This window comes from Sinocyclocheilus rhinocerous, unplaced genomic scaffold (assembly GCF_001515625.1).
Source record: "Sinocyclocheilus rhinocerous isolate Xijiao unplaced genomic scaffold, SAMN03320098_v1.1 scaffold919, whole genome shotgun sequence".
Classification (NCBI taxonomy): Eukaryota; Metazoa; Chordata; class Actinopteri; order Cypriniformes; family Cyprinidae; genus Sinocyclocheilus; species Sinocyclocheilus rhinocerous.
Genome location: NW_015637585.1, coordinates 167,473 through 193,789, shown reverse-complemented (window position 1 = coordinate 193,789; position 26,317 = coordinate 167,473). Strand labels below are relative to the sequence as shown.

Below are 26,317 nucleotides of genomic sequence, written 5' to 3'. Positions count from 1 at the left end.
GCAAACATCCACTTAAAGAATGAAAAAAAAGGACATCCATGAGTTGTGCTGTAAAAGCGCAAACAGAAAGAGTAACTGTGCGTTCACACCGCCGGGGGCGAGAGCGTCAAAAGATCGCTCTGGCCGCGCTACCCACAACGCTGACCACCGGCGGCGAGAGCGTCAAAATTCGCTCTGGCTGCCCTGTAGACGCTCCACGATCGGTCTTTATTTAAAGGGGCCGCAAACATACCAAACAAGCGTTCTGATCTTGTGCAGACTTACCACAAAAAGGGTATAACCTTATGATATATCTTAAATGTGAAAGTAAAAAAAATATTAATGGAAAGAACTTAACAATATACTTACATGTTTGCTAACGAAATAAACCAATTAAAAGCTATTTGTGTGGCGTGGCTTTTGTGTTCTCATTTCAATATTTTAAATGTATTTAAAAATGTATGTAAAATTTTTTTTGAATATATATTTATTGTATTTAATTAACAATAATTTGTACCATTAATTTGTGTGCAGCCTACATTGAAAACAGTCCTGGTTAAAGTGTAGCCTTAACCCTTTCATGCATGAATGATTAAATCACAAAGTAAGATTTTTTTATATTTATTTTTTAAACCAGCGAAAAATCATGCAAATAACTTTTTTCAATATATTTTATTTTGAGGGAGTTACATATCTGTCTACTGTAGTGGACACCGTGAATAAAAGGTTTAATGTAATTGGTCATGGTTTTACTACAGTACCTGCGTTTGTTTTTGTGGTAACCTCAGTAAAACCATGGTTAATTTACATAAGGGTTTGATCAATACAACACATATTTTTCGTTTAACCCAATAGGTTTCATCATGTCAGAAATATTTTGCAACATCCTCTGGCGCGAAAGTTAGCACGCAATTCCCGCTTATTTTCAGAAAATATATAACGTAAATGCGCATTCGCAACTCACCAGAAACACCAACAACCTCAGACACCTTGGTCCAAGCAACATTTTTTATTTTCACGTCTCTGTACACAGACAGAGACACATCATAAATGACTGGGAAACCCGCCACAGCAATAATTAATCTCTCTTCCATTTTGATTAGGAACTAATGTGTGGTCGGAACCAAAGTTTACAGGACTGCGTTCTCTGGGACCCTCTCAAGCGGAGGAATTCTACATTCCGATTGGTTGCCGCCCAACAGCGTCATAGTTCATTACCATAAAGTTGAACTGATTTCAACTCTCCTTGACGCCCTCGCCGGCCAAGACGCGCCGCGCCGCTCCTCGCCGCTTTTCGCCGCCTTTCGCCGCCCGCTCACATTGAAAATGAATGTCTTCCGGTCACTTTGACGCTCTCGCCGCCGGCGGTGTGAACGCACAGTATGTCTCTGAGAACCTGACAGCTTGTACTTCTGGAGACTCCAGGTCGGTTGCAGTTCTGGAAAATGGTGGCGCTGGAGACTAAATGGTTCCTGGTGATTTCACACCTAATTCTTCACCTTAATTCCTAATTCTTTTGCAGTTAACATGCATCTTTTCTTCTCCACATGTTTTTGACTGACCCTGCTGACCCACTGAGCATTTTGCTGTCCAATGGTTATGCATTAACTTTGCAATTTCTAGTATTGTATTAGTTTTGAATATTTCTCATGGGCATTTAATATTTTTTTACTTTCAGTCTGAGTTAAATCTCTTTTTTGGCTCATTTTATCTGTAAAAGAAAATTTGCTTAATAATTATGCACACCTGAATATAAGACATTTTTCACTTCCAGCCTTCATGAATAATTATATATCAATTCTAAATGCTTAAATACAAGATTAATAGTAGTTATAATTATTGGTAAAATGTGCTTGGAAAAAAATATGATCAGAATATGAACTTGCATAATAATTATGCATGCACTGTATTTTTCCTCTTCTGCTGTCGAGGTAATGCAAGGAATGTTGTGAGTGGTTGTCAAGGCAGCCAATCAGAATTTAGCAGCCTAGTCTCTGATTGTCTGGAATTATGGCATATTGTAACGCTGGGTTGTGTTGAGCACGCGAGCTGTTGGTATTTAGAGTGCACTGAGGGCGGGCATCAGGTGAGCAAGCAAGTGAAACTTTGCACGGGCAAAAGAGAAGGTCTGCACATATCCAAAAACTTATTTTAAATGCAAAATTGATTTTCGTGCGCTCGAAATACTTTCTTCTTTGCGAGACAAACATATTCTCCACAAAACTCAGTTCGCGCGCGTGCAAAACGCACTTTTGCGCGCTCAAAATATGATCTTTTGCGCTCAGAATTGCGGCAGAAATGTAATCCCATAGACCACCTCCTGAAGTGGTTTGAGTGATCGGATTTATATCCGTCTCGAATGCGTTTCGGAGGGCTTTAACACCTGGTCTTTTCACGATCGGATAGCTATCCGATCAGACAAACCACATGAGGTGACCAGGTGTAAACAGCCCCTTAGATTGCGAATCTGTGTTTTTTTTCTTTGCTGTTTTCACATCTCAACCTGAACTGTTTTTGTCAAATGGCTCTTTTGCTCCCCAACAACCCCAACAACATGGCAGGGATGAACAACCCACCGGGCACACCGCGGGATGATGGAGAAATGTTCCTCAACCTCCTCAACCCATTCCAAAGTGAAAGTGTGAGTAGATTCTGACCCAAACCCAGAGACCTGCCACTTTCCTCACCTGTCAATCATATACACTACGGTCCAAAAGTTTGGAGTCAGTCAAGATTGAAAAAAAAAAAAAAAAAGTTAAATTAGTACTTTTATTCAGCAAATATATTTATCAAAAGTAACAGTAAAAACATAGTTACAGATTTTTCTCCACAAAAATATTAAGCATCACAACAGTTTTTAACATTTAGAATAAGAAGTAATGTTTTTTGTCCACCAAATCAACATATTAGAATGATTTCTAAAGGATCACGTGACACTAATCATGAAGACTGGAGTAATGGCTGCTGGAAAGTCAGATTTGCCATTACAGGAATGAATGACATTTTAAAGGGATAGTTCACCCCAAAATGAAAATTCTGTCATTAATTACTCACCCTCATGTCGTTCCAAACCGGTAAGACCTCCAAAATGGCGGAAGATGTAACTCAGGGGAGAAGAACTGTGAAATAAATTGTTATTTTTGTTTTCTTTGCGCTCAAAAAGTATTCTCGTAGCTTCGCAAAACTGAAGTTGAGCCACTGATGTCACATGGACTGTTTTACCGATGTCCTTACTACGTTTCTGGACTTGGGAACATTACAGTTGCGTTGCTGTCTATGCAGGGTCTGAGAGCGCTCACGTTTCATCAAAAATATCTTCATTTGTGTTCCGAAGATGAACGAAGGTCTTACGGGTTTGGAACGACATGAGGGTGAGTAATTAATGACAGAATTTTCATTTTGGGGTGAACTAACCCTTTAAAATACATAAAAGATAGAAGTTATTTTAAATTGTTACAATATTTCAAAATATCAATATTTGTATTGTTTTTAAGATCAAATAAACACAGCCTTGGTGAGCAAAAGAAACATCTTTCAAAAACATTTTTAAATCTTACCGACCCCAAACTTTTTACCATTAGTGTAGCTCCGCCCAGCATGCACTCAGAAGGCCACACCCACTGACCATGTTACTTACAGACCAGAATATCAAATCAATTAAAAAATAAAAAATAAAACTCTGAAAATGATTTGATTTTTAAGTGTTATTGATTCAGTCCTAGAGTGAGTGCTGGAAATGGCTTTTGTTATAAAAGACCAGCAGTTTCCTGGACAGACACTTTCCAAGTTTTCTGTCCTTTGGTTACTGCTTTGTCGACAAAATCATGCATTTTCTTGCTGTATTTTGGGACGGTGATGACATAACCATCTTGTATTTGCTCTGTGTAGAGTTCTCATGATCTCACCTCCGCTATATATCCCCCCCCTCCCCTTTGTCTCTTTCCAGTATTCACCCAACATGACGATGAGTGTGTGATTTCTTCTTGTTTTGTTTTATTTGGGGTTTTCTTTTTCGTTTCGTTTTCAAACCCCCTCCAACCGCCCCGTTCCTTTTCTTAACCCCGTCCCCTCTTCACGTCGATCAACCCCTGGCACCCTCTGCCCACGGAACTCTGGCTTTTTCTGCACAGCCTTCTGGGATGTCCCACGAGCAGAGGACTCGCATGAAAGTGGCCCATCCCAGCTTGTGCAAAATGGCCACCGGCAACAGGAAACAGTCCCAGAGCCACAGGAAGAGCTTGTTGACTGAATCTCCCTGCCTCCCGGACTTCCTCTCTGGTTCAGGACACTAACGGGGCTGAACACACACAGGAAGGCAGGCACACGCTTCACCGGGCTGCTCACTTTATGATCTTTAAGAACTCACTCCACTTTTGTGATTCGTTTTTTTAATCTTGAATGGATGCAGTCGTTTTTACAGTGGAAAATATCTGCACCTTTTCCCTCCATTTTATTGTGTAAATGCAAGAGGAAATTCTTTAAGATGGGTCTGGCAATGAACGTTTTCATTATTCTGTGTATGTATTGTATTATTATCAATTGTTGATTTTATTTGTATTAATATTGTAATGATGGTTACTGATTAGGTTTGAATCTTTTTTTGAAAGGGGCACATTGCATGTTAACCACCAATTTGGCAGAAAAAAAGCACACCTCCATAATGCACAATAACAGTGTTATGCCTTTTGCAGGAAGTCTACACTAGGTTTTGTGTTTGCTGTGAAATCTTACCTCCCGCAGATTAAAAAGGTAGCCGTACCTTTTCTTCTACGTCTCTAGTACACATCTATATACAGGAAATGTAGTTTCATTGTCCCTGTTGAGTGAATGTCTGAGGCCATGAGGCTCGAGGCCCAAACCAGCAGCGACTTAACCTCCTCAGTCCAGCCTGTGCATCCAACAACACGTTTTGGAGTCTCAATCTATCTGTAGAGAGGAAGTGATGTCATACCAGAGCTGGAAACATGTGGTTATACAACTAACCAGTGCTAAACTTGACTCAAACACATGACAGATGTCTGCTCACCGTGCTTCACAACTTATTTATTTGTTGTTTTCGTTCATGAATTGATTTATCGTGCACACGTCTCGCATGCGACCCGTCAGGACATATTGTACACATGTAAATATGCCAGTCTAAGATACCTCCTGAAGATTTGTATCATTCTGTCCCTCGCCAGAGACCCACATGCTTTCCTTCTGCATGAATCTGAACAGGGTGTCTCTAGTCACATGACATTACAAATGAGGATCCTGTCGGCTCGGTGCTCATCATACTGGAGATTTTTTCGGGTGCAGGAATAGAGCCCTCCTCCTCAAACACATTTTGTTAAGTATATGTTCTGTATTATGTCTAATCATCTTCAAAAACGTGGCTCCAGGGCTTATTTTTCTGAGTTTATGAGACGAGGGGATAGCAATAGGACTTCCAGGGACTACTGAATGAGGGATACATGAACTAAATGTGCTCACAGCCTGTGTGTTTCATAATATTAACATGCATTTTTTAATTTTGTCTTTTGCGTTTGGTGTTTTGCATTTTCTGTCTGTCTTTTAAAGGGATACTCCATCCAAAAATGAAAATTCTGTCATTTACTTGCGTCGTTCTCGTTCCAAAACTGTGACTTTCTAACTAAAGAGTTTCGATTGCCATTGACTTGCATTGTAATTTTTGTCTATATAATGAAAGTCAATGGGAAATTTTTGGTTACCAACATTCTTCAAAATATTCTTAAAGAAGATCTTCAGTCTATCCTGTTAAAGAAGATATTTTGAAGAACATTGTTAGCCAAACATATTTTGGTTTGAAGATATTTTGAAGAACATTGTTTTGGTTCCCATTGACTTCCATTGTAATTTTTGGCCATACAGTGGAAGTCAGTGGGAACCAAAATTGTTTGGTTACCAACATTCTTCAAAATATTCTTAAAGAAGATGCTTTACTCTATCTTGTTAAAGAAGAATTTTGAAGAATGTTAGTAAATAAACCGTTTTGGTTCCCATTGACTTCAATTGTAATTTTTGGCCATACAAGTTAGTGAGAACGGAAACTGTTTGGTTACCAATTCTTCAAAATATTCTTCAAAATATTCTTAAAAGAAGATGTTTTAATCTATTTTGTTACAGAATATATTTTGAAGAATGTTGGTAATGAAACTGTTCCAGTCCCTATAATTTTTGTTCATGAAACTTTTATTTTCTTTTTGGAAGAACAGTGTTGATAACTAAACTGTTTCAGTCTCCATTGACTTAAATTTAAACAAATTTTTTTCATACAATGGAAGTGAATAGGAACTTGTAGATTGGTTGGTTAATAACATTTTTCTTTTAAGTTTATTTCAATCTGTTTTTTTTTTTTAAGATTCTTTTTAATAATGTTGATAGCTAAAACGTTTCGGTCTCTATTGACTTTGTCATTTTTGACCATGCAATGGAAATCAATGGGAACCGAAACTATTTGGTTACCAAAATTCTTCTAAGTATCTTCTTTTATTTTCCACTGAAAGTCACACAGGTTTGGAATGACGTGAGGGTGAGTGATTTGGGGGTGTTCTTATCCCTTGAAACAAAACGTGTTTTTGGAAGTAGGGCTCTCAGTGAAATGGTTATTAGGGATCCGAAGGAACCGGTAAATATCAGAGCTAAATGCTAAAATCCTCCTGCTGATTACATACACACACATTAATCACACAGCACTTGTTTTTAAGTTCTCCACAGCTTGATGACACGATGTACACAGAGAAACACACATTTATACAGCGTCTATCTTATAGTATTACTTTGTTTGTAAATACTGTAAAATGCATTTTGATATCATTGACATGTTTTGATATTTCAGTCACTACCAATGAATACTACGAGATCTTAGGGGTAAAAAAAAATTGTAAAGGAAGAACCCATGTTTGTAGTTAAAGAATCACCATTCTTTGTTGTTGACGCTGTACAGATGTACTAAATCATGCAAATGTAAAGTTTTGTCAGCCTCTACTTAGTAAACGACGTCTGAGCGCTCATGTTTTAGGAGAACAGGAAAGTAAGGGGTGTTTGAAGCGGTACCGTTCGCTCCTTGTAGACTAGACACTCACAGGAGGGATGTATGTGGAGGGCGAAAGCCTCACGATGCATCCGTTCTCTCTCGGACGTGTCCTCACTTTGCACTTTCCAGACAGCAGCCCACCTTTTAACACATTGCCTATGTGGATATACATGAACACAGGACTTGTCTCTTTATGTGCAAAAGGGACCACACATTGCAAACTTTACTATGAAGGATTTTTATCTATTTCAAAAACAAAAAAAGGTTTAAAAACTTGTTCAGAGTAGGGATTTAAAAAAAAGGTAATAAAATGAAGGGAAGTGTCCTTCCCGTTCTTTTGAGATAGTGTTTTATAGGTTGCGGTCTCTTCTCCTCAGCCAGTCCTCTGTATGTAAACCACTCACGTCGTTGGCCATCTCTGTAATTCTATTGTGACGCTGTACGATACTGTAACATTAGCGAGAAGACGAGTTGCGGAGGGGCTTCAGATGTGGGAAAGAAAGAAAAAATCCTCCACTGTTGTTCTTTCTGACAAATGAAAAGCAGTATCGAGTATAAAGCAGTCTGTCTCCTGGGTTTGCTTTGTATTTCATGTTTAGGGTAGTTCGGATCCTTGTCTTAGGGACTCTTTCTGTCTTGTGTAGTAAATTAAGATGTTCTTTGTATGTTTCTTTATATTGTAAAGTTTCTTTTAGATTTAAAAGTTGCTTATTAAAAAAGGATGGAAAAAGTGCTTCAATAATGTATTTTTTTTCTCTCTCTTTGGTTTCTTTTTTCATGGAGTTGTTGCTTATTTTTTTGCTTGTCCCTTCGTTGTAGATACAAATTTAAGACTAATAAAATAACATAACCCCTTTTACCAAGACTTTCTGCTCTCCCAGCTCTTAATTTATTATTAAAGCAGTTTATTTTGAAATGTGTGTGTTCTTTTTATGCGTCCTGTTCACTTCACCTGCTTTTGTAAACTACCATTTTTAAGTTTATTAAAGTCTCTTATGCTCACCTTTCACTGCATTTAGTTGATCAAAAATTCATTAAAACATTTATATTGTGAAGTATTATTAAAATAACTATATAATCTAATGTATTTCTAAAAAGTAATTTATTCTTATGATGGCAAAGTTTTCAGCAGCATTCCTGCAGTATTCAGTGTCACATGAAATCATTTTAATATGCTTATTTATTTATTGCTCAAGAAATATTTCATATTGTTATCAATGTTGAAAACGGCTGTGCTGCTTAATATTTTTGTGGAAATACAGATTTTTGTCATGATCATTTGATGAATTGTAAGTTCAAAAGAACATTTGTTTGATAAAGAAATACTATAAATATCTTTTCTGTCAGTTTTGATCAATTTAATGCATGTTGAAGTAAAGTATTAATGTATTTAAAAACAAACAAATAAATAAAAAATACCCCAAACTTTTGAACAGTTCTGTACATCTGTAGTTAATGGGACATTTTATTTTGTATTTATTCATTTATTTATTTTTTTAGCATTTAATTTTTTCCCAATCAACTTACGGGTATTTACATACTCAACTTACACTGATTATAACCATTTTTAAACTATATGTTTTTTTTTTTCAGATTACAATTTGCATTTTATAGCATTTTATTATTGAATAGGTCAGTAAATTAATTAATTCAGACTTTAACATTGTTACAAATGCAAACATTGTTAAAAATGTAATTCAAACGAATGCTCTTTTGCTCCTATTCATGGTTTCTACAAAAACAAATTACACAGCAAAGCCATTTTCAACATAATAAAAATAAATGTTTCTTGAGCAGCAAATCAGATCACATGAATACATTTTCAAACAAATTTCAAAAAGTTATTTTAAATTATAAAAATATTTTTTCAATATTACATTTTGATCAAATAAATGCAGTAACGGAGCTAAAAGAAGCTTGTTTTTAAAAACAATTTTAGAAATCCTAATTATTCAAAGCTTTTGACCGGTAGTGTATATTTCTGATTCTTGCGCGTTTAAGGCAAACATTGTGATGGTGTGCATGTTCTGAGGATATTTAACCGGCTGTGCTGGTGAGGTCTCCTCTGTCAGAGGTTTCTAGTTTCATCCTCTCTCTTGTCCCCTGAGAACTCGGTGTACGGCACCAACATCAATCTCTCTGGCAGGAAGTGCCCCTCTCGTGTGGCTGGAGAGGAGGGTACAGCCGTTATAAATCGCCACTGCTGTTCTCCTAGGGAAGAGTGTGAATATTAATTAATGCGGTGAAACAGTGACCCTTGGGCTGCAATTAATTTCAATTGAGGGGTGCCAGCGAGAACTCATACAAACAGCATTAATGCTATCAAGTCTCCAAGGTTGTGATGTCCCTGAGGTATAGAAATATTCCAACTGCCAGATTATGACTCTCGTGATGAAAAACAAAGTGCTGATTGAAATGTCCCCTTCTTACAGATTTACCAGTGTCAGGTGTATACACACTGCAATGGCTCACAATGAATTATTAAAAAGCGCTTTGAATTCATTCCTCAGATGTCTATGAGCTCTGAATCATGTTTAAAGTGGACTACAAAAGGGCACAATATTTGTTCACAACAATTTTACATTAATGTTCATTATCTCCTAAATTACCTTTTGTAATGTAGGGGAGAATAAAAGCTTCAGCCTTCAGGAAGCAGGCATGCAGTTTTGAAAGAGGCCGTGGCACTTTGCACTGTTAACTGAAAAGAACATTATTTCAAACAGTATAGAGTATTACAGTTTGTTTTATTGTAATTTTTTTATTCGTATGGCTCACCCACATTAATTAAATACATGTAGTATTGATATTATGGACCATGTCTTTCATCTTTTTATTGCTTATCTTTGATGGCATTGGCTCATTCATAGGAAATGGTGCCATTAGTGAATGAAATTTTTAAGATTTTTTTTTTTTTTTCAAATGTAATTATATCTGGTTAACGCTGAAGTCTAAGTTAATACCATGAGGGCTTTACCAATTTACCAAGGAACACAAAAACTGAATATTCCCTCTGATATTCAGAATAGTGGTCAACAAATACAGGGTTTTCATTTGGTCAATATTAAATGACTACATCCAATCTGAAACCTGAACTAAAGTGGTTTAATGTCACAGAAGGTTATAATTTTGTATATTTGTACATTAATTGGTAAGTAAGTAGATTTGAGAAGCATTTCTCCGAGTTGCAGAGTTAAACACACATTATAATTTAAAGAAATAAATAGATAGATAAATAAATAAAGAAGACATTAAGAGTTTCATTAAAAACATAGCCTAGCCCTAGGCCTACATAGTGAAAACATAATATTCTAATTTTAATGAAGTAGCCTACAAATTAGGTCAGTTTCGCGTGGTTTCTTCTAAGTAACTTTTCTGAGATGCTCTGATATTACAATTTTTACCGAGACAGAAAACCATCTAATGACTGTCTAATCAAAGAGTTTTGACATTTACACGAAAGATGGTGTTACCCAGAAGACGTGGTTTATCCTCCATACCGCAGGGCGGCGCAGTGTCCGCGAGCGCACTTCTGTTCGGGGTCAAAGGTTGTTTCACCATCTTCGTGTTGTCAGTGCTGTGAGGCTGTAAACTTCTACTAGGGAGGATCAAATAAACCAAGTAAGATCACCCTTTCTCATATAAGAAAATGAATTATATTGAAGTAATTTTATAGAGATTTAACACATATTACTCTTATTGTGGGTATACGCAGATATTACGTTATTTAATGGTTATGTTGCTATAAAGTAACTTTACATATGGTTTCACTTCAATTGTTTAAAACGTCATGCTTTTATCTCTCCTATGAGTGTGCGATGTCCGATGTTTATTTAAATAAGTCTGTCTCATTTAATGTAGAAGACACCGGAGATGTCGTGCTGGTAACATGCGGTGTAACATAACGTTACATCAGTTTAACGTAACATACAGTAAATACAGATTTTGAGTCAAACAGTGCAATTGTACAAATGTTTATTTCTGTATAAGAGGTTTAGTATAGTTGTGACCAACACCTAGTTCAATAATGTGTTGAATTACAATAATTGTGTAAAATGTTATGCATTTTATCTTGTATTTTTTGCTGTAGATTTTAGTTGAACAACTACAGCAAAAAATAAAGCTTTTCTGTGCTGTTATTTCACTGTTTATTAATTGCATAATTTTGGACAAACAGTATTTCGATGTATTTTTTGACGTTTCCATGTACAAAATAAGTTCTCATCAGAGTTCGGTATAGACACTCCCATTCAAACACACAATAATGCAGACAAACCTATGAACTGGTGTGAATGGAACAGAGCTAAATTTTTGCTAATTAATACAAAATTACACAAACGAATACTAAACTTTCACAACAGTAGCCTTAATGTCTAAATTTATATCTAAATGCAGAAATAAGTAATTACGAAAAACGTTTTCTGTTCTCAGCACCTAGGAATTGCACAACCTTGTATATATGTTTATACAGGCATCTATTGTCTCTACATTATAGTACATATGTGACCCTGGACCACAAAACCAGTCATAAGGGTCAATTTTATGAAATTGAGATTTATGCATCATCTGAATAAATACGTTTTCCATTGATGTAAGGTTTGTTAGGATAGGACAATATTTGGCTGAGATACAACTATTTGAAAATCTGGAATGTGAGGGTTCAAAAAAATTAAAATATTGAGAAAGTTGTCCAAATGAAGTTCTTAGCAATGTGTATTACTAATCAAAAATTAAGTTTTGATATATTGTTTCACAGAACTAATCGTTGCCTGGGTTGCGTACGTATATGTGGGGCGGAGCTATCAAAATAGGGGCAAGACCCTTTTGGGGTAGGGTTTGTTTTGGTGATTTCAAATATCAACATTGGCTACCAGAAATCGCTTACTCTGCCTTTATTCATATTATTGAACTAACATATAATGCATTAAATTCAAAAAAATTTGGTCTTTGGGTAGTTTAAACTGTCAGAATCACAAATGTGACCCAAATTTAAAAATACCATGAAAGAATTTGATTCATAATCACTGTATATTTTTCTGCAGTCATGTCGTACACGTGCATCAGCTGCCGTGTGCAGTTCTCTGATGGGGAGGTCCAGCGGGCACATTATAAAACAGACTGGCACCGCTACAATCTGAAGAGAAAGGTTGCAGACATGCCTCCGGTCACCGCAGAAAACTTCCAGGAGCGAGTGCTGGCACTGTCATGTTGCTCAAAAAAATTTATTATATAGTTCCTTCTCTGTGTCAAAAAATTCCAAAAAATCTAAATATTGAGAAAATCGCCTTTAAAGTTGTCCAAATGAAGTTCTTAGCAATGTGTATTACTAATCAAAAATTAAGTTTTGATATATTTACGGTAGGAAATTTACAAAATATCTTCATGGAACATGATCTTTACTTAATATCCTAATGATTTTGGCATAAAAGGAAAATCAATAATTTTGACCCATACAATGTATTGTTGGCTATTGCTACAAATATACACGTGCTACTCAAGGCTGGTTTTGTGGTCCAGGGTCACATATGGTTTTTATTACTAATCTGCTCCCAATCATTCGATTTTAAATGCATTTGCTCCATTTTAACTTAAATATTGCATTAAATGAAAAATAATATAAAATTAGTTTTCTCTAATATTTTTGTTATTTTTTTATAGAAATGAACAGTGCTTAATTTAGAAAATCATGAAATAAACAAATAGAAAATATTCAATTAAAGGCAGGGTATGTGATTTTTCAAAAACACTTTAGAAAACTGATTCGGGCTGAATAGCAAAACAAACTTGTAGCCAATCAGCAATAAGGGGCGTGTCTACTCGTGATGTGGAGGAGAGAGCTTTCAGTGCATGGGACGGACATTAGCCGAGCCGAGCGACAGAAAGATAGAGATGGCGGATAAAAAACAAAAGAGGAAAACGTCTGTGGAACGATAAGGCAAGAAGTAGGACCCATGTAAACATCGGATCAGGTTTCCAGCGCTGGAGAGAACTCAAGGAGTGGAGGCCTGCGATCGGACGCCGAGGTTGCTATGTTTCTTCTCAGTAGGTGAGTAACACCGTGTCTACAACAGCTAAAGTCTGCCTACACTGGACGCGATCAAATGACCGTTGAAAACCATTTGAAATTTGTGTCAGCACGTCATAAATAGAACCCGGCAGCAGTTTTCTGTCGGGGATTTGTTGCGCCGCGCCGCTCACGTCCGTAGACACGGTGTAACATTGGTTTTGCTTTGTTTCACAGAACTAATCGTTGCCTGGGTTGCGTACGTATATGTGGGGCGGAGCTATCAAAATAGGGGCAAGACCCTTTTGGGGTAGGGTTTGTTTTGGTGATTTCAAATATCAACATTGGCTACCAGAAATCGCTTACTCTGCCTTTATTCATATTATTGAACTAACATATAATGCATTAAATTCAAAAAAATTTGGTCTTTGGGTAGTTTAAACTGTCAGAATCACAAATGTGACCCAAATTTAAAAATACCATGAAAGAATTTGATTCATAATCACTGTATATTTTTCTGCAGTCATGTCGTACACGTGCATCAGCTGCCGTGTGCAGTTCTCTGATGGGGAGGTCCAGCGGGCACATTATAAAACAGACTGGCACCGCTATAATCTGAAGAGAAAGGTTGCAGACATGCCTCCGGTTACCTCAGAAAACTTCCAGGAGCGAGTGCTGGCACAGCGGGCAGCGGCCGAGCAGCAGAGTCAGAGCGGCGGACACGGCTCGGCCTACTGTACCACCTGCAACAAAAAATTCTCCACTGACAATGCTTACAACAATCACATCCAATCCAATAAACACCAGCACGCTGAGAGGAAAGCCTTGGTCGCCGCCCAGGAGACTGTCCAGCGAATGAATGAGAAGAATCTGGAGAAAGGGGCGGAGCTAGATAAAGACGCACAAAACGAAGCGCTTCAGAAAGCACTCAGGGAGCATCAGAGACACACCCCCTCTAAAGCCACACCCACAGAGAAACGGGTCAGAACGCGGCCGGACAAACCGCCTCGGCTGCAGTGGTTCGAGCAGCAGGCCAAGAAGATCGCAGCGGAGGAGGGTGAAGAAGAGGAGGAGGGTAAGATTCATTTACAATAAAATACTATTTTAATATCAGTTTTTGAATTTTAAAAAAAGTGAAAAGTGACGTGACATGTGGCCAAGTATGGCGCCCAATACTTGGAATTAGTGCTCTGCATTTAACCCATCCAAAGTGCGCACACACACAGCAGTGAACACACACACACCGTGAACACACACCCGGAGCAGTGCTCACAGTTAAATTAAATTACGGAGCAGTTAAATTACTGTTTTGGCATGATTGTGTTTACATTCAATATTGCCAAAGCATTATGACAGGAAAAGGAAAATATACAATAAAAGTAACAAATAACTGTAAAAAAAATTATTAAAAGTGTTAGGAAATTAATAAAATTAAGATAAAAAAAATTATTAAAAGTGCAATATAAATCATAACTAAACATCTTTTTCTGAAGATAAGTAGAGTAAAATACACAGAATAAAATACAATAAAATCACTGTTGCCTTGCAGCTGTCGCTTTTGGCTTGCTCAGTTTAAAAGACAATTAATATTTAGTAATATTATTTATTATTTAAATGTGCTGACACTTTTAATTGAGAACAAAATTTGAACTGAATTGAGCTGGAAAAAGTCTTTTGTAGTGTTAAATGAACTTACCATAATTGACAGTTATTGAACTGAATTGAATCAGCATTGAACTGAATTGAACTAGTATCTTCTGTTGAGCTGCTTTACAGCTGAAAGTCAATTAGTTTCATAATTGAAGAATTTTACAACATGTACAATGTAGTTGTCATGTTTAATAATATGAAGTTGCTTTGAAACAGTCTGTGTTATAGAAAATTCCATATAAATAATACTGAATTGACCGGATTTGCTTTGAAACCGCTAATTAAGAATCTTGTTTTTTCTTTGAAGAATGGGAGGATGTTGATGAGGATGAGGATATGGATGGTGATGATGATGAAGAAGAGGAGGAGGAGATGGAGGAGGACTCCACATCTGGGGTAGCTCCGGCCCCCGGGGCCATCCCAGTGACAGACTGTCTGTTCTGCGGACATCATTCATGCTCACTCGCCCGAAACATGACGCACATGACCAAAACACACAGCTTCTTCCTCCCTGATATTGAGTATCTGGTGGACCTGAGAGGATTTATTTCATACCTAGGTAAGCCAGCGAGAGAACTGAAGTTGTCTTTCAAAATATTAGTTATGAATTTGCAGTAATCAGTGTATTTCTCTGTAGGAGAGAAGGTTGGTGTTGGTAAGGTGTGCTTATGGTGTAATGAAAAAGGGAAGTCATTCTACACTACAGAAGCAGTTCAGGCACACATGACCGACAAGAGTCACTGCAAACTATTCACAGACAGAGAAGCCGCTCTCGAGTTCGCAGACTTTTATGACTTCAGGTACATTTGTTGAAATATTTCGACCAGGCGTTTTGTTGGATTGTCATTTTATATCACATGATTTGTAATTAAATAAAAAATGACTGTGAGCAATGCTTGTGCATCTTGCTTAATATTAATTAAGTTGCATTAACCCTAGGTACTAATTTTAACAAACTTCTATGACTTAAATAAAAAAGTACTAATAAATTAATTAACATTAACCTACATTATTAAATGAATCAGTAATGCAACAAATTCAGATTTTTTTTGCTTTTCGATTTAAAATAGATTTCTTGTGTGATATTTGTAGTTGTAACATGTAGATAGAAAAAGTGTTCACCATCACTGAGGTTCAGGGCTTAAACATCATCATCAGCAGTAATATTTAAAATAAAATGTATTTTAAATGTGAGCAATAATCATTGTCCCTCTAACCATACAGGAGCAGTTATCCTGATGCTAAAGATGGAGATGATGTGGAGACGAAGGATGGTGAACTGCCTGATAAAAAGACTGTAGAGTTTGATGATGAGACGCTGGAGCTCACTTTGCCCTCAGGTACTGATGAACAGCTGTGTTTACAACACGTTTCTGTATAACCGTTATGTTATGACATTTAATTATGACATTGCCTTGATGTTTAGATGAAATATTAAGCATGCCAGGAAATATTTCCTTTTGAAGAATAATTACACCTAACTGATTCCATCAGGCTTTTACTCTTGAAAGTAAATTTCTCCTGACTTGAGCATTTTATTCAAAATCAAAATGCATATAAATCCAAACTTTGTTTTTGCTGTTTGTTACAGGTGCAAAGATTGGCCATCGCTCCCTAATGAGGTACTATAAGCAGAGGTTTGGTGTTCAGAGGGCATTGGTTCCAGCTCATAACCAGAAGGCTGTTGGTCGAGTCCTTAAACAGTACAAAGCACTTGGATGGGCAGGAGACTTTGGTAAGTTAGGTTTGCAAAGTCAGGACTGTCAAGAGTTATCTTTGTCTGGTGATGGTTAACTTTATTTCTGCACCATTGACTGTTTAAACCATGTCTTCTCTTGCAGGTAAAGGCTTTGTGAGCCAGCAGCAGAAGGACATGCAGTATGTGCGGAGGATGAAGTCCAAGTGGATGCTGAAAATGGGCATGAGCAATAACACCACCAAACAGACCCATTTCAGAGCACAAGTCATGTTCTAAACTAATTAACCTTCAGCATCAGTTATTAACAGTAGTCTGGAATGATAGTCTGTGTGTTGATTCAGCTGAGATGTGAACTGCTGTTAATGTCATGAATAAAGGTGGAACTTCATACATTAATGTATAAGGCAACATTGTGCTTTAGATATCTAAATTATGTGCTTTTCCAGCATCAACATGAGATTGCTACATTAGGGTTGGAAAATTGTTCATAATGACCTTTATTAGCCTTTGCAATTTTAATACTCATTGTAAAAGGCAAAACATATTATAAAAACCTACTTCAGATTTATAATACTGTATAAATTATCAATAAAATAAGCAATGCCTGATTTGATGTTTGGTGTTTTTTTTTTCTTCAGAAAATAAAGATTAAAATATGTGACCGTCTGTGAAATCCAGGCTAAAGTCTCAAAATCTATGAGATAACAAGCATCGAAGTTTGATTTCAACCATTAATTTCACTATGATTTCATTCTTTGACATGGTCTTTGTCAGTAATAAAGATATCAATGTTACATTTTCAAAGAATGTTCTTTACCTTATGAAGGATGATTGTATATAGAAAACCGTAAATCACCAAAAAATGACTTTAGCTGGGTTTTCACAGCCAGGGCCACATGTTGCCAGTTAAAACGTACACGATGCCATTGTTTTATAATATGTGTGGTAGAAATAATAAAAAAGATACAATAATAATACAGGAACCAAACTCTTACCCTCTGGATAAATGAGCGCCATTATACTCCTCGTCAATAGATAGCGCTGTTTCACTTTGTAGTCCTGTTGCAAAAACATGAGGAAGTTAATCGTAACATTTGAACAGACCTGTGTTGTAGGAAAAATGTCAGAAGATTAAGTGCCTTTGTGATATAATGTGAAACCAGCTGAAACTCCCTACACCTCTGATACAGTAGGTATCCTACCTGATATGTTTTGTAGCAAGATTTTGAATAAATGTAACGAATGTTAATGAACTACGGGTCAAAGCACTTACATGTTTATGTCAGGTGTATAAGCTGTTAACCCTTTAATGTAACAAATGCAGACAGAAACCACGGGGAATGTATTTGATTTGCTTTTTATTTCAATGGCATTTTGTAGTTACTTGGGTCAATAGTATTTGTCGTTATGAGCTGTTCACTGACAATCAATGTTACGTTAAATAAATATAACAATCTATATAATACAGTAATAATATATCACAATATAATATCATGTTTATATTCTGATATACATTATGTAATAGGTTTATATTCTGATACACAATTATTACTACTATGGAATATTCTGCAACATGCAAACGGATTACCATAATCAGATTCAAGATAATGTATTGTGTTCTAGAAATATGTTTACTGTGTTCTGTGGTGACTGTAATAGATTTGCTGGCTCACTGTATCAAGCATTTATTCCTATGCAATAAGACTGAAGTTAATGTACATCTAATTGTGTTAGTGGTAAACTTGAGTACAATTTTGCAATTTGAAATGTAAGTAATCTGTGTCATGTTCTCTCCACTATAGATATGGGGATCTTTCAGAGGTTTGCAAGACTTCCTCTGAAGTCCACATATATTTGGTCCCTGTGCCCACAGTACAGCACTGATCTCACTGCAGTAGACAGAGCTCTGATAGTGCGCTCCAGCCAGCTGATTCAGCATCGCTGTGTGCACAGCAGAGTGATGGGAGCCAGTCCAGGCAACCCGGGTGCTGCCCCACCACGGTTACCCTTCTCCAGGGTCACACGGGAAGACCTTGCCTTCTTTAGAACACTGCTGCCTGGAAGAACCATCACTGATCCAGACCTGCTGAAGTCCAGCAATGTAGACTGGCTTAAGACAGTGGAAGGTGAACTCAATTTGCATTTCCTAAATAATAGTTTTCAAGTTTTATGTATGTTTTATCTATAAGTAAGTGAGCATTTGTCACATTTTAGTTGAAAAGTTTTGGGTCAGGAATATTTTAAAACAGTAAATTTGTTAAATATTACAATTTAAAACAACTTATATATATATATATATATATATATATATGTGCCCATGCTACTATGTAGATAAAAATAAGAATATTATCTAAATATCTAACTAATATCTATATACATTGGGGTCCAGCCTTCTGAGACCATTTAATACATTGTGTGTATATATATATATATATATATATATATGTATATATATACAGTATATATATATAAATTAATTTCTGTAATGGCAAAGCTGAATTTTCATCATCTTTACTCCAGTCTTTTAGTTTCACAAGATCCTTCACTTTTAATATTTTTTATTATATTTAATAATTTTATTATGTTGATTTGGTGCTCAAGAAAAAAAACCTTATTATCAATGTTGAAAACAGTTGTGCTGCTTCATATTTTTGTGGAAAACATATTTTTTCGTGGTTCTTTGATGAATAGGAAGTTCAAAAGAACAATATTTGTTTAAAGTAGACGTCTTTTGTAAAATTATAAATGTCTTTACTGTCTCTTTTGATCAATTTAATGTGTCCTTGCTGAATGAAATCATTATTTATTTCAAACAACAACAAAAATAATTTAAATGGTAATGTGTTTATATGTGACATAATATGATGCAAACATAGAAGATGAAAACAATCTAAAGATTCAGCAGATTCTAAATACAATCTACAGATAGTGTTTAGACACATTAAGTGTAGTGTTTAGGAATTATACTATTTAAGATTAAAAAGTAGCAATATTTTAATTAGTGGGTGTGTTTTTCTTGAAGGTAATAGTGAAGTACTTCTGAGACCCAAAACAACAGAAGAGGTCTCTCAGATTCTTAGGTCAGTTTTCCATGATCACATTGACTTTTACAGCTGGTTACAAAAATTGTACTATTAAATTATCCATGTTTTTCACAGGCACTGTAATGAGCGGAATCTGGCAGTGTGTCCGCAGGGAGGAAACACAGGTCTGGTGGGAGGAAGCGTCCCTGTTTTTGATGAGATCATCCTTTCCACTTCTTTAATGAACCAAGTCATCACATTCGACAACATCTCAGGTGTGTTTGCTAAATCACCTTGTTATCTATTATAACTTGTCATGAAGCATCTATCATCAGTGACAAATCTAAATATAAAAACAAGTCAAAATCATTATACCTTAATACTTTTCTTGAAAGGATATTTGTTTGGCTTCCAGGTATCCTCACTTGTCAGGCAGGCTGTGTGTTGGAGAACCTGTCTAACTATCTAGAGGAAAGAGACTTCATCATGCCGCTGGATCTAGGGGCGAAGGGAAGCTGCCATATTGGAGGGAATGTGTCCACTAATGCAGGTGGTCTCAGACTGCTGCGCTACGGGTCGCTTCGAGGGACAGTTCTGGGCCTGGAAGTGGTGAGGTCCTCCTCTTTAACAGAAATGAACACCCCAGACATTCTGATAGATGATGTTCCATTAAAAAACACATAGAACTGACTCAACATAGACAATGAAGGTGTCAAATTAGTATTTATTTCTTGCTCACATGATTATTCCAGATGCAGTTTGATAATAATACATTCATGCTTTTGTGTTAGACTTGAATCATTAAGAGGAAGAAATCAGCCTCTTTTTATATGATGAAAAGGATCTAAATGGCTACTATTAAGTAGTATTCTTGTATGTGTAGGTTTTGGCAGATGGGCGGATTTTGAACTGCTTGGCCACACTTCGCAAGGACAACACTGGTTATGACCTCAAGCAGCTTTTCATTGGCTCAGAAGGGACATTAGGAGTCATTACTGCAGTTTCCATCCTGTGCCCCCGCAAGCCTAAAGCTGTCAATGTAGCTTTTTTAGGTAAAATGATGCTAATATAGTTATCGTTTCAGTTAATCCTCAGTTCTCCTTTTCATGCACATAGTGTGGCTAAAAAACTTATTGCAGCTCCTCATGTGTCCTGCAGGGTGCTCCAGCTTCCAGCAACTGCTGGAAACATTTCAGTGTTGTAGAGGGATGCTGGGAGAAATCCTGTCTGCTTTTGAGTTTTTCGATGCCTCCTGTATGAGCCTTCTGGAGAAGCATCTGAAACTCACCAACCCCATCACAGGTAAACATTAGTGTCTTTACTGTTTCAAAGACAACTTTGGGTATCTGTGTTCTTAAAGTCGAGATGGAAGTAGTAACAGATCTTTTCTTTTGTGACGTACATCTAAGTGAGGTGGACTATTGGAAAATACATAGAATTGGGGACTTGGTTCTGTTCTGCGGTTATTCATTAGATGGAAGCAGATTTGAATGTGAGCTTAAAGGTCAATTGTAAGAAACGGGTGGGGTTTAAGCAGACTGTATGATTGGAGACGTGCAGCATATATCACCAGAGAGAAGTTATCAATTGACCACAAGACTGAAGTCAAAAAAACATGCATGGCTGATTCATTCACAATAAGATCAATAAAACTAATTTAGAAAATATATGGTGTGAATTTTCATTTCATGCCAACTTTTGGTAGGTAGATGTTTTAAAAATGTTGGATAACCCTCATTTCTGTTTTTTTATTGGATTTATTGGAATGATATGTGTTGCAGAAAGTCCCTTTTACATTGTCATCGAGACCGCTGGATCCAACGCAACCCATGATGAAGAAAAACTACACAAATTCCTTGAGGAAGTCATGACATCATCTCTAGTAACTGATGGGACAGTTGCAACAGAGGCGACAAAAATCAAGGCACTCTGCTCACTTCTGTTGATCGGCAAAATTCAACATGATTTTGAATTTGGCATTTGTTCTGTCTAGTGCTGAAGATCTTGTGTCATTCACAGGCATTGTGGTCTTTGAGGGAGAGAGTCACAGAAGCTCTGACACATGAAGGCTACACCTACAAATATGACATTTCCCTCCCAGTGGAAAAGATCTACGATTTAGTCCAAGACATGAGGGGGCACCTTGGAGACATGGCCAAGAATGTTGTGGGCTATGGACATGTTGGTATGGCTACCTTTTTGTCTTACAATAATTGCTGGACTGTTTTGAGTCGGAAGCTGGAATACACCACAGAACTTTTGCCCCGATTTGCAGTCTGGAGTAGTTGAGGTTAGTTACTGAAAGTTATAGCCAGTCTGCAGATTTTGGGCAGTCAAGAGTTGACAGGTGTCTCAGAAAATCATGTAATGAATTAAATTGTGCACAGATTCAGATTTTTTCACTTCAGTCCATCCAGTCACTATTTACAAAGTGTGTGATGTCTAGTGACAACTTTCAAAATCATTCAAAAATTTTACCAACACTAAACGTCTGGACAGCACTGTACTTATGTGCACAAACCCTTAAACAGTGGGTTCAGACTCCCTCAAACCTTGCCCATAATTTTTTTGTTTCAGGTGATGGAAATCTTCATCTGAACATCACTTCGCCCTCTAAAGACCCCGCTCTACTGGCTGCCATTGAGCCGTATGTGTACGAGTGGACATCCGAATGGAAAGGCAGCATCAGCGCAGAGCATGGGCTCGGTCTGAAGAAGAGAAACTACATTTACTACAGTAAACCCTCAGAGGCTGTCGCCCTCATGGGCAGCATTAAAGCCATGCTGGATCCTAAGGGCATTCTCAACCCTTACAAAACACTGCCAGACAATATACACTAATAGTTTCTTGGTGTTCATGATTTATATGAAAAATAAGGCTGTTTTTATTTTGCTACAGTGTTTTTGTAATACTGTCATTGTATTGAATTGGACTGTAATAGATCAAACTCTTAAGTATTTAATTTGTTCAGTCTTGTGTAAAAGTCATGCTTTAAACTAAGCTATACTATGTATATTTTAACTGCATAAAACTGCAAGTAACTTGCGGAGGAACACTGTTTTGGTAATAGCGATCGCGTGAGTTGTGCTTAGGCTCCGCTACTCTGCGCGGATTAATCTGATGGCCCGTGGTAACAGATAATAAGTGCGAATGTCGCTAACAATATGCATATTTTATATGTAATCTCAATTACATCCAGGGCCGGCTGCAATATAACAAAGAGTGTAAAATTTAAGGGGGTCTGAATACTTTCCGTACCCACTGTATATTTAACATTTCTGCACTCACACAGACACAAAATGCAAGACTGAAAATTGAGTAAATAAAAGTAAACTATGAATATATTACCCTAGAAAGTGCTGCCCTACCACAATTTCTGATTGCCCCCCCAGTCCAGCGAGCCTAGTACCGGGCCTGATTACATCCTATGCATATCTATAGCTAACAACATCAAACTCTCCCAATAATGAAATTCAGGAAATATGCGAAATGAGGAGGTAAGTATTATGCCACTGTTGTTTTGACTTGTTGAAATCAGTTGTTTTAAAATAATGTTACAAAAGTTAGGCAACGCTGACATTAGCCATAACTATATTCATAAGATCAGGTGTAACGATTGAAACTATTACTTGGAAAGGCTATTTATAGGCAAATAGACCAAAGTATTAGCTGGTTTAGAGGTTGGTGTTGTTACCAACATAAACTGTTTAGTGAGTCTAGTCAGTGCACAGCTAATGTACTGCGATGCTGTGCAAACTATGTTGATTCGCGTTTTATTGCGGGTAATAACGCTTTCCCCTTTCCTTGCTAACTCTTTTCTCAGAGGTTACAAGCTACCTACACTACATTATAGTGATGGGTGCTTTCGAAACACTGCTTCATGAAGCTTCGAAACCTTTGCTAATCATTTGTGACCCTGGATCACAAAACCAGTCATAAGGGTCAATTTCTCGAAATTGAGATTTATACATCATCCGAAAGCTGAATAAATAAGCTTTCCTTTGATGTATGGTTTGTTAGGATAGGACAATATTTGGCCGAGATACAACTATTTGAAAATCTGGAATCTGAGGGTGCAAAAAAATCTAAATACTGAGAAAATCACCTTTAAAGTCGTCCAAATGAAGTCCTTAGCGATGCATATTACTAATCAAGAATTAGGTTTTGATATATTTATGGTAGGAAATTTACAAAGTATCTTCATGGAACATGATCTTTACTTAATATCCTAATGATTTTTGGCATAAAAGAAAAATCGATAATTTTGACCCATACAATGTTTTTTTGGCTATTGCTACAAATATACCCCAGCGACTTAAGACTGGTTTTGTGGTCCAGGGTCACATTTGTTTTGAACCAGTGATTCCGAAGGCTTATCAAACTGCCAAAGTCATGTGATTTTCAGTAAAAGAGGCTTTATTAGGTCATAACCGTTTCGAAATGTGGATCTCTCAATTCATGAACCAGTATCTGTATGGTTTTTACATGATCTTGGATCAGTTTTACAAATTTGTAGACATTGTGAGAGACACAATATAATTTAAATGAAGTAGTTAATAGTCTTTAACCAAGCCTGATTGGTCTCCTTAAAACAAACAGAACAAAGCCTACAACTAAATAAAATTACCCATATTATACAGACACTTAATACTTAATGGTATAACTTTATTTATGGATATGACAAACACACATGGACAAATGATGAAAATATACATAATTATTATAGGCTTACCACCATAGTGATTTAGGTTAAGGCAAATGTTTTATGCACTCATTTAAAATGTGTGAATTTTGAATAAAACCACACAAAATTGCAGCCTCTGTGAGCACTCATAAATTAACCAATGGTGTCTGGGAAATAACTACCTTTTGAAAGGCAAACAATAAGGTATTTGACTATTTTTGCAATTTTGTTTGATGGTGCATTGAAGCTATTGAGCCAATCAATAGCTTCAAATGAAGACCATCTAAAAATGTAGCTTGAGACAAGAATGAAATCAGCACTGAATTCTTCAAATAAAAGCCCAGCATGAGATTTTATTTTATTTTTCAGCATGTAAATACACCAGATTTTGCCTAGTGTTCCTCACTAACAAAAAGTTGTTCAATCCATTGAGACAATAAAATAATATTTTGGTTAACAACGGCTGAAGCCTTTTTAATGGCATAAAAACTAATCCCCCCCCCACAAATTAATTCATAAAAGATCTGTCCATCATGCTAAATGGAAAACAAATGTCATTCCTTTCTATAGGAAAACTACATCTGGAAGAAAGCAGTGGAACTACATCTAAGCTTATTTCAGAGCCAATTTTTAAAGACAGTTACTAAAGCGGTCTACAACTGATCTTGCGTCTGCATATCGGTTGGCATTCACGTTCTCATTAGCTTCAGCTGGTGTACTACCAGCTATAAAAGCACTGGTTATCAGAGAGAGGCTGCAGACCTCCTGTAAACATCACCACAGATAAGAAGGTAATTTCCCAGCAGACTTAGACAATGGGGAACCTTTTCCTAAGGCTTCATTTAGCTCATCTCCCTGTACAGGAAAACGCAAGACAGATTGATTATAATCCGCAACACGATTCTTGAAATTTATGGCTAAAATTAAAGCATTATCACAGCATGGGCAACCTTTTAAGCACAAGGACGTGACAGAAAAACCATTCCACTGTTGTGTAACGAATGAAAAGAGCATTTTTTTTTTTAACTCATAACTGTGTCTTGCATTTATATTCCAGTAACATCATACATATGGTTTCTTCATTATAACATATTCACAGTTCATAATGCAACAATTCCTGTAGTCTAATTCCTAACTTCGTTCCCCTGTAGAACACAAATATGTAAACGTTCGTCCATTTTTGGGAGAGCAAAAGTGACCAGTGTTGAGCGGCACGCAGCCACCTCATGTAGTGTCATGAAAGCATCATCAAATTCTTAATAAAACGCCACACAACTCAACCCAAACCAAAAGCAACGTACACAAACCATTTCGACTTGGGACATAGCAAAAGTGTTTTCCTTTGTAAACCTCATAAATCCTATATTAGAGTGACGTTGCACTTTTAAATAGTCAAAAACGTTTCAAATTTAAAAATCATCAGCATTCTCTCGGTTTATGGCGTATGTGATACAAAAGTGTCAAAAAGCGTAAGGTTAAACAAATATGCAAATTCACAAAACCAGAGTCTGTTTATGACTATGACTAGCTCTGTTAGTGTGTTGACACGTCACCTTGAACACTCATAAGTAGGGTTTTGTACATAACATTAGCAAATAATTCAGGCCCTACTGGACAGCGGCTGATTGCCAGTGAAGAAACATCAAGTACGCATGCCAGTGAGGGCAAAGAGAAAGACAAACAGCAACAAAAAAGCACTACGATGTGCTACAATGGCTTTTGTCAGGCAGGCATAGAGGCAACCGGTCAGAAAGGCCTTGTGTCAAAGGAAGCCCTCATGGGCTGCTAGGAGTTTGACCAGACTGGGATAAAGAGATAAAGTTCACACACAAAAAAATTAGTTCTGTCATCATTAATTCACCCTCATGTCATTCCATAACCCATTTGACCATGTTTCCTTCACTTTCAGGGAGCTTGACAATCCCTGGTCACTAAACGCACTCAATGTATGCAGGGTTTCTGCAGACTTTAACAAGATAAATTTAAGACTTTTTAAGACCACCTTATATGAAATTTAAGACCTAAACCTGTAATGGAAATACACATTTTATTACATACATATATGTAATATTTAATGTGTATAAATTAAAAAGAAAACAAAATATCAATGCTGTAATAAATGGTATTTATTACTACGATATACAGTGAACTTTTCTTGTCAGCAGACAATATTCCATACAAAATATCCCTGCAAAATAACTGCATCACTGAGATTTTTGGTGGAGTAAACAATTTATTCTGAAGC

The 26,317-nt window shown here is 36.7% G+C and overlaps 3 protein-coding genes across 4 annotated transcripts in view; all 3 read left to right on the top strand.

The window, feature by feature from the left end:
- Nucleotides 1–6,376, top strand: part of LOC107749087 (single-stranded DNA-binding protein 3-like) — an 87,973-nt gene extending 81,597 nt beyond the window's left edge. For both annotated transcript variants that reach the window (XM_016564136.1, XM_016564135.1), the window contains 2 exons: nucleotides 3,926–5,599; nucleotides 6,364–6,376. In XM_016564136.1, the coding sequence (XP_016419622.1) occupies nucleotides 3,926–3,955 (30 nt within the window). In that variant the 3' untranslated portion in view covers nucleotides 3,956–5,599; nucleotides 6,364–6,376. The remainder of the gene's footprint in view (nucleotides 1–3,925; nucleotides 5,600–6,363) is intronic.
- A 7,130-nt stretch (nucleotides 6,377–13,506) lies between these two features.
- Nucleotides 13,507–16,964, top strand: znf622 (zinc finger protein 622). The gene is made up of 6 exons (XM_016564316.1): nucleotides 13,507–14,091; nucleotides 14,974–15,225; nucleotides 15,304–15,466; nucleotides 15,891–16,006; nucleotides 16,258–16,401; nucleotides 16,508–16,964. The coding sequence occupies exons 1-6, from the start codon at nucleotides 13,542–13,544 to the stop codon at nucleotides 16,639–16,641; spliced, it is 1,359 nt and encodes a 452-aa protein (XP_016419802.1). The 5' UTR covers nucleotides 13,507–13,541; the 3' UTR covers nucleotides 16,642–16,964.
- A 478-nt stretch (nucleotides 16,965–17,442) lies between these two features.
- Nucleotides 17,443–22,339, top strand: d2hgdh (D-2-hydroxyglutarate dehydrogenase). Its single transcript, XM_016564315.1, has 10 exons — nucleotides 17,443–17,554; nucleotides 18,168–18,491; nucleotides 19,388–19,445; nucleotides 19,524–19,663; nucleotides 19,804–19,997; nucleotides 20,272–20,440; nucleotides 20,547–20,690; nucleotides 21,170–21,312; nucleotides 21,408–21,573; nucleotides 21,966–22,339. Exons 2-10 carry the CDS (start codon nucleotides 18,170–18,172, stop codon nucleotides 22,226–22,228), a joined length of 1,599 nt encoding a protein of 532 aa, XP_016419801.1. The 5' UTR covers nucleotides 17,443–17,554; nucleotides 18,168–18,169; the 3' UTR covers nucleotides 22,229–22,339.
- The last annotated feature ends 3,978 nt before the right edge of the window (nucleotides 22,340–26,317 follow it).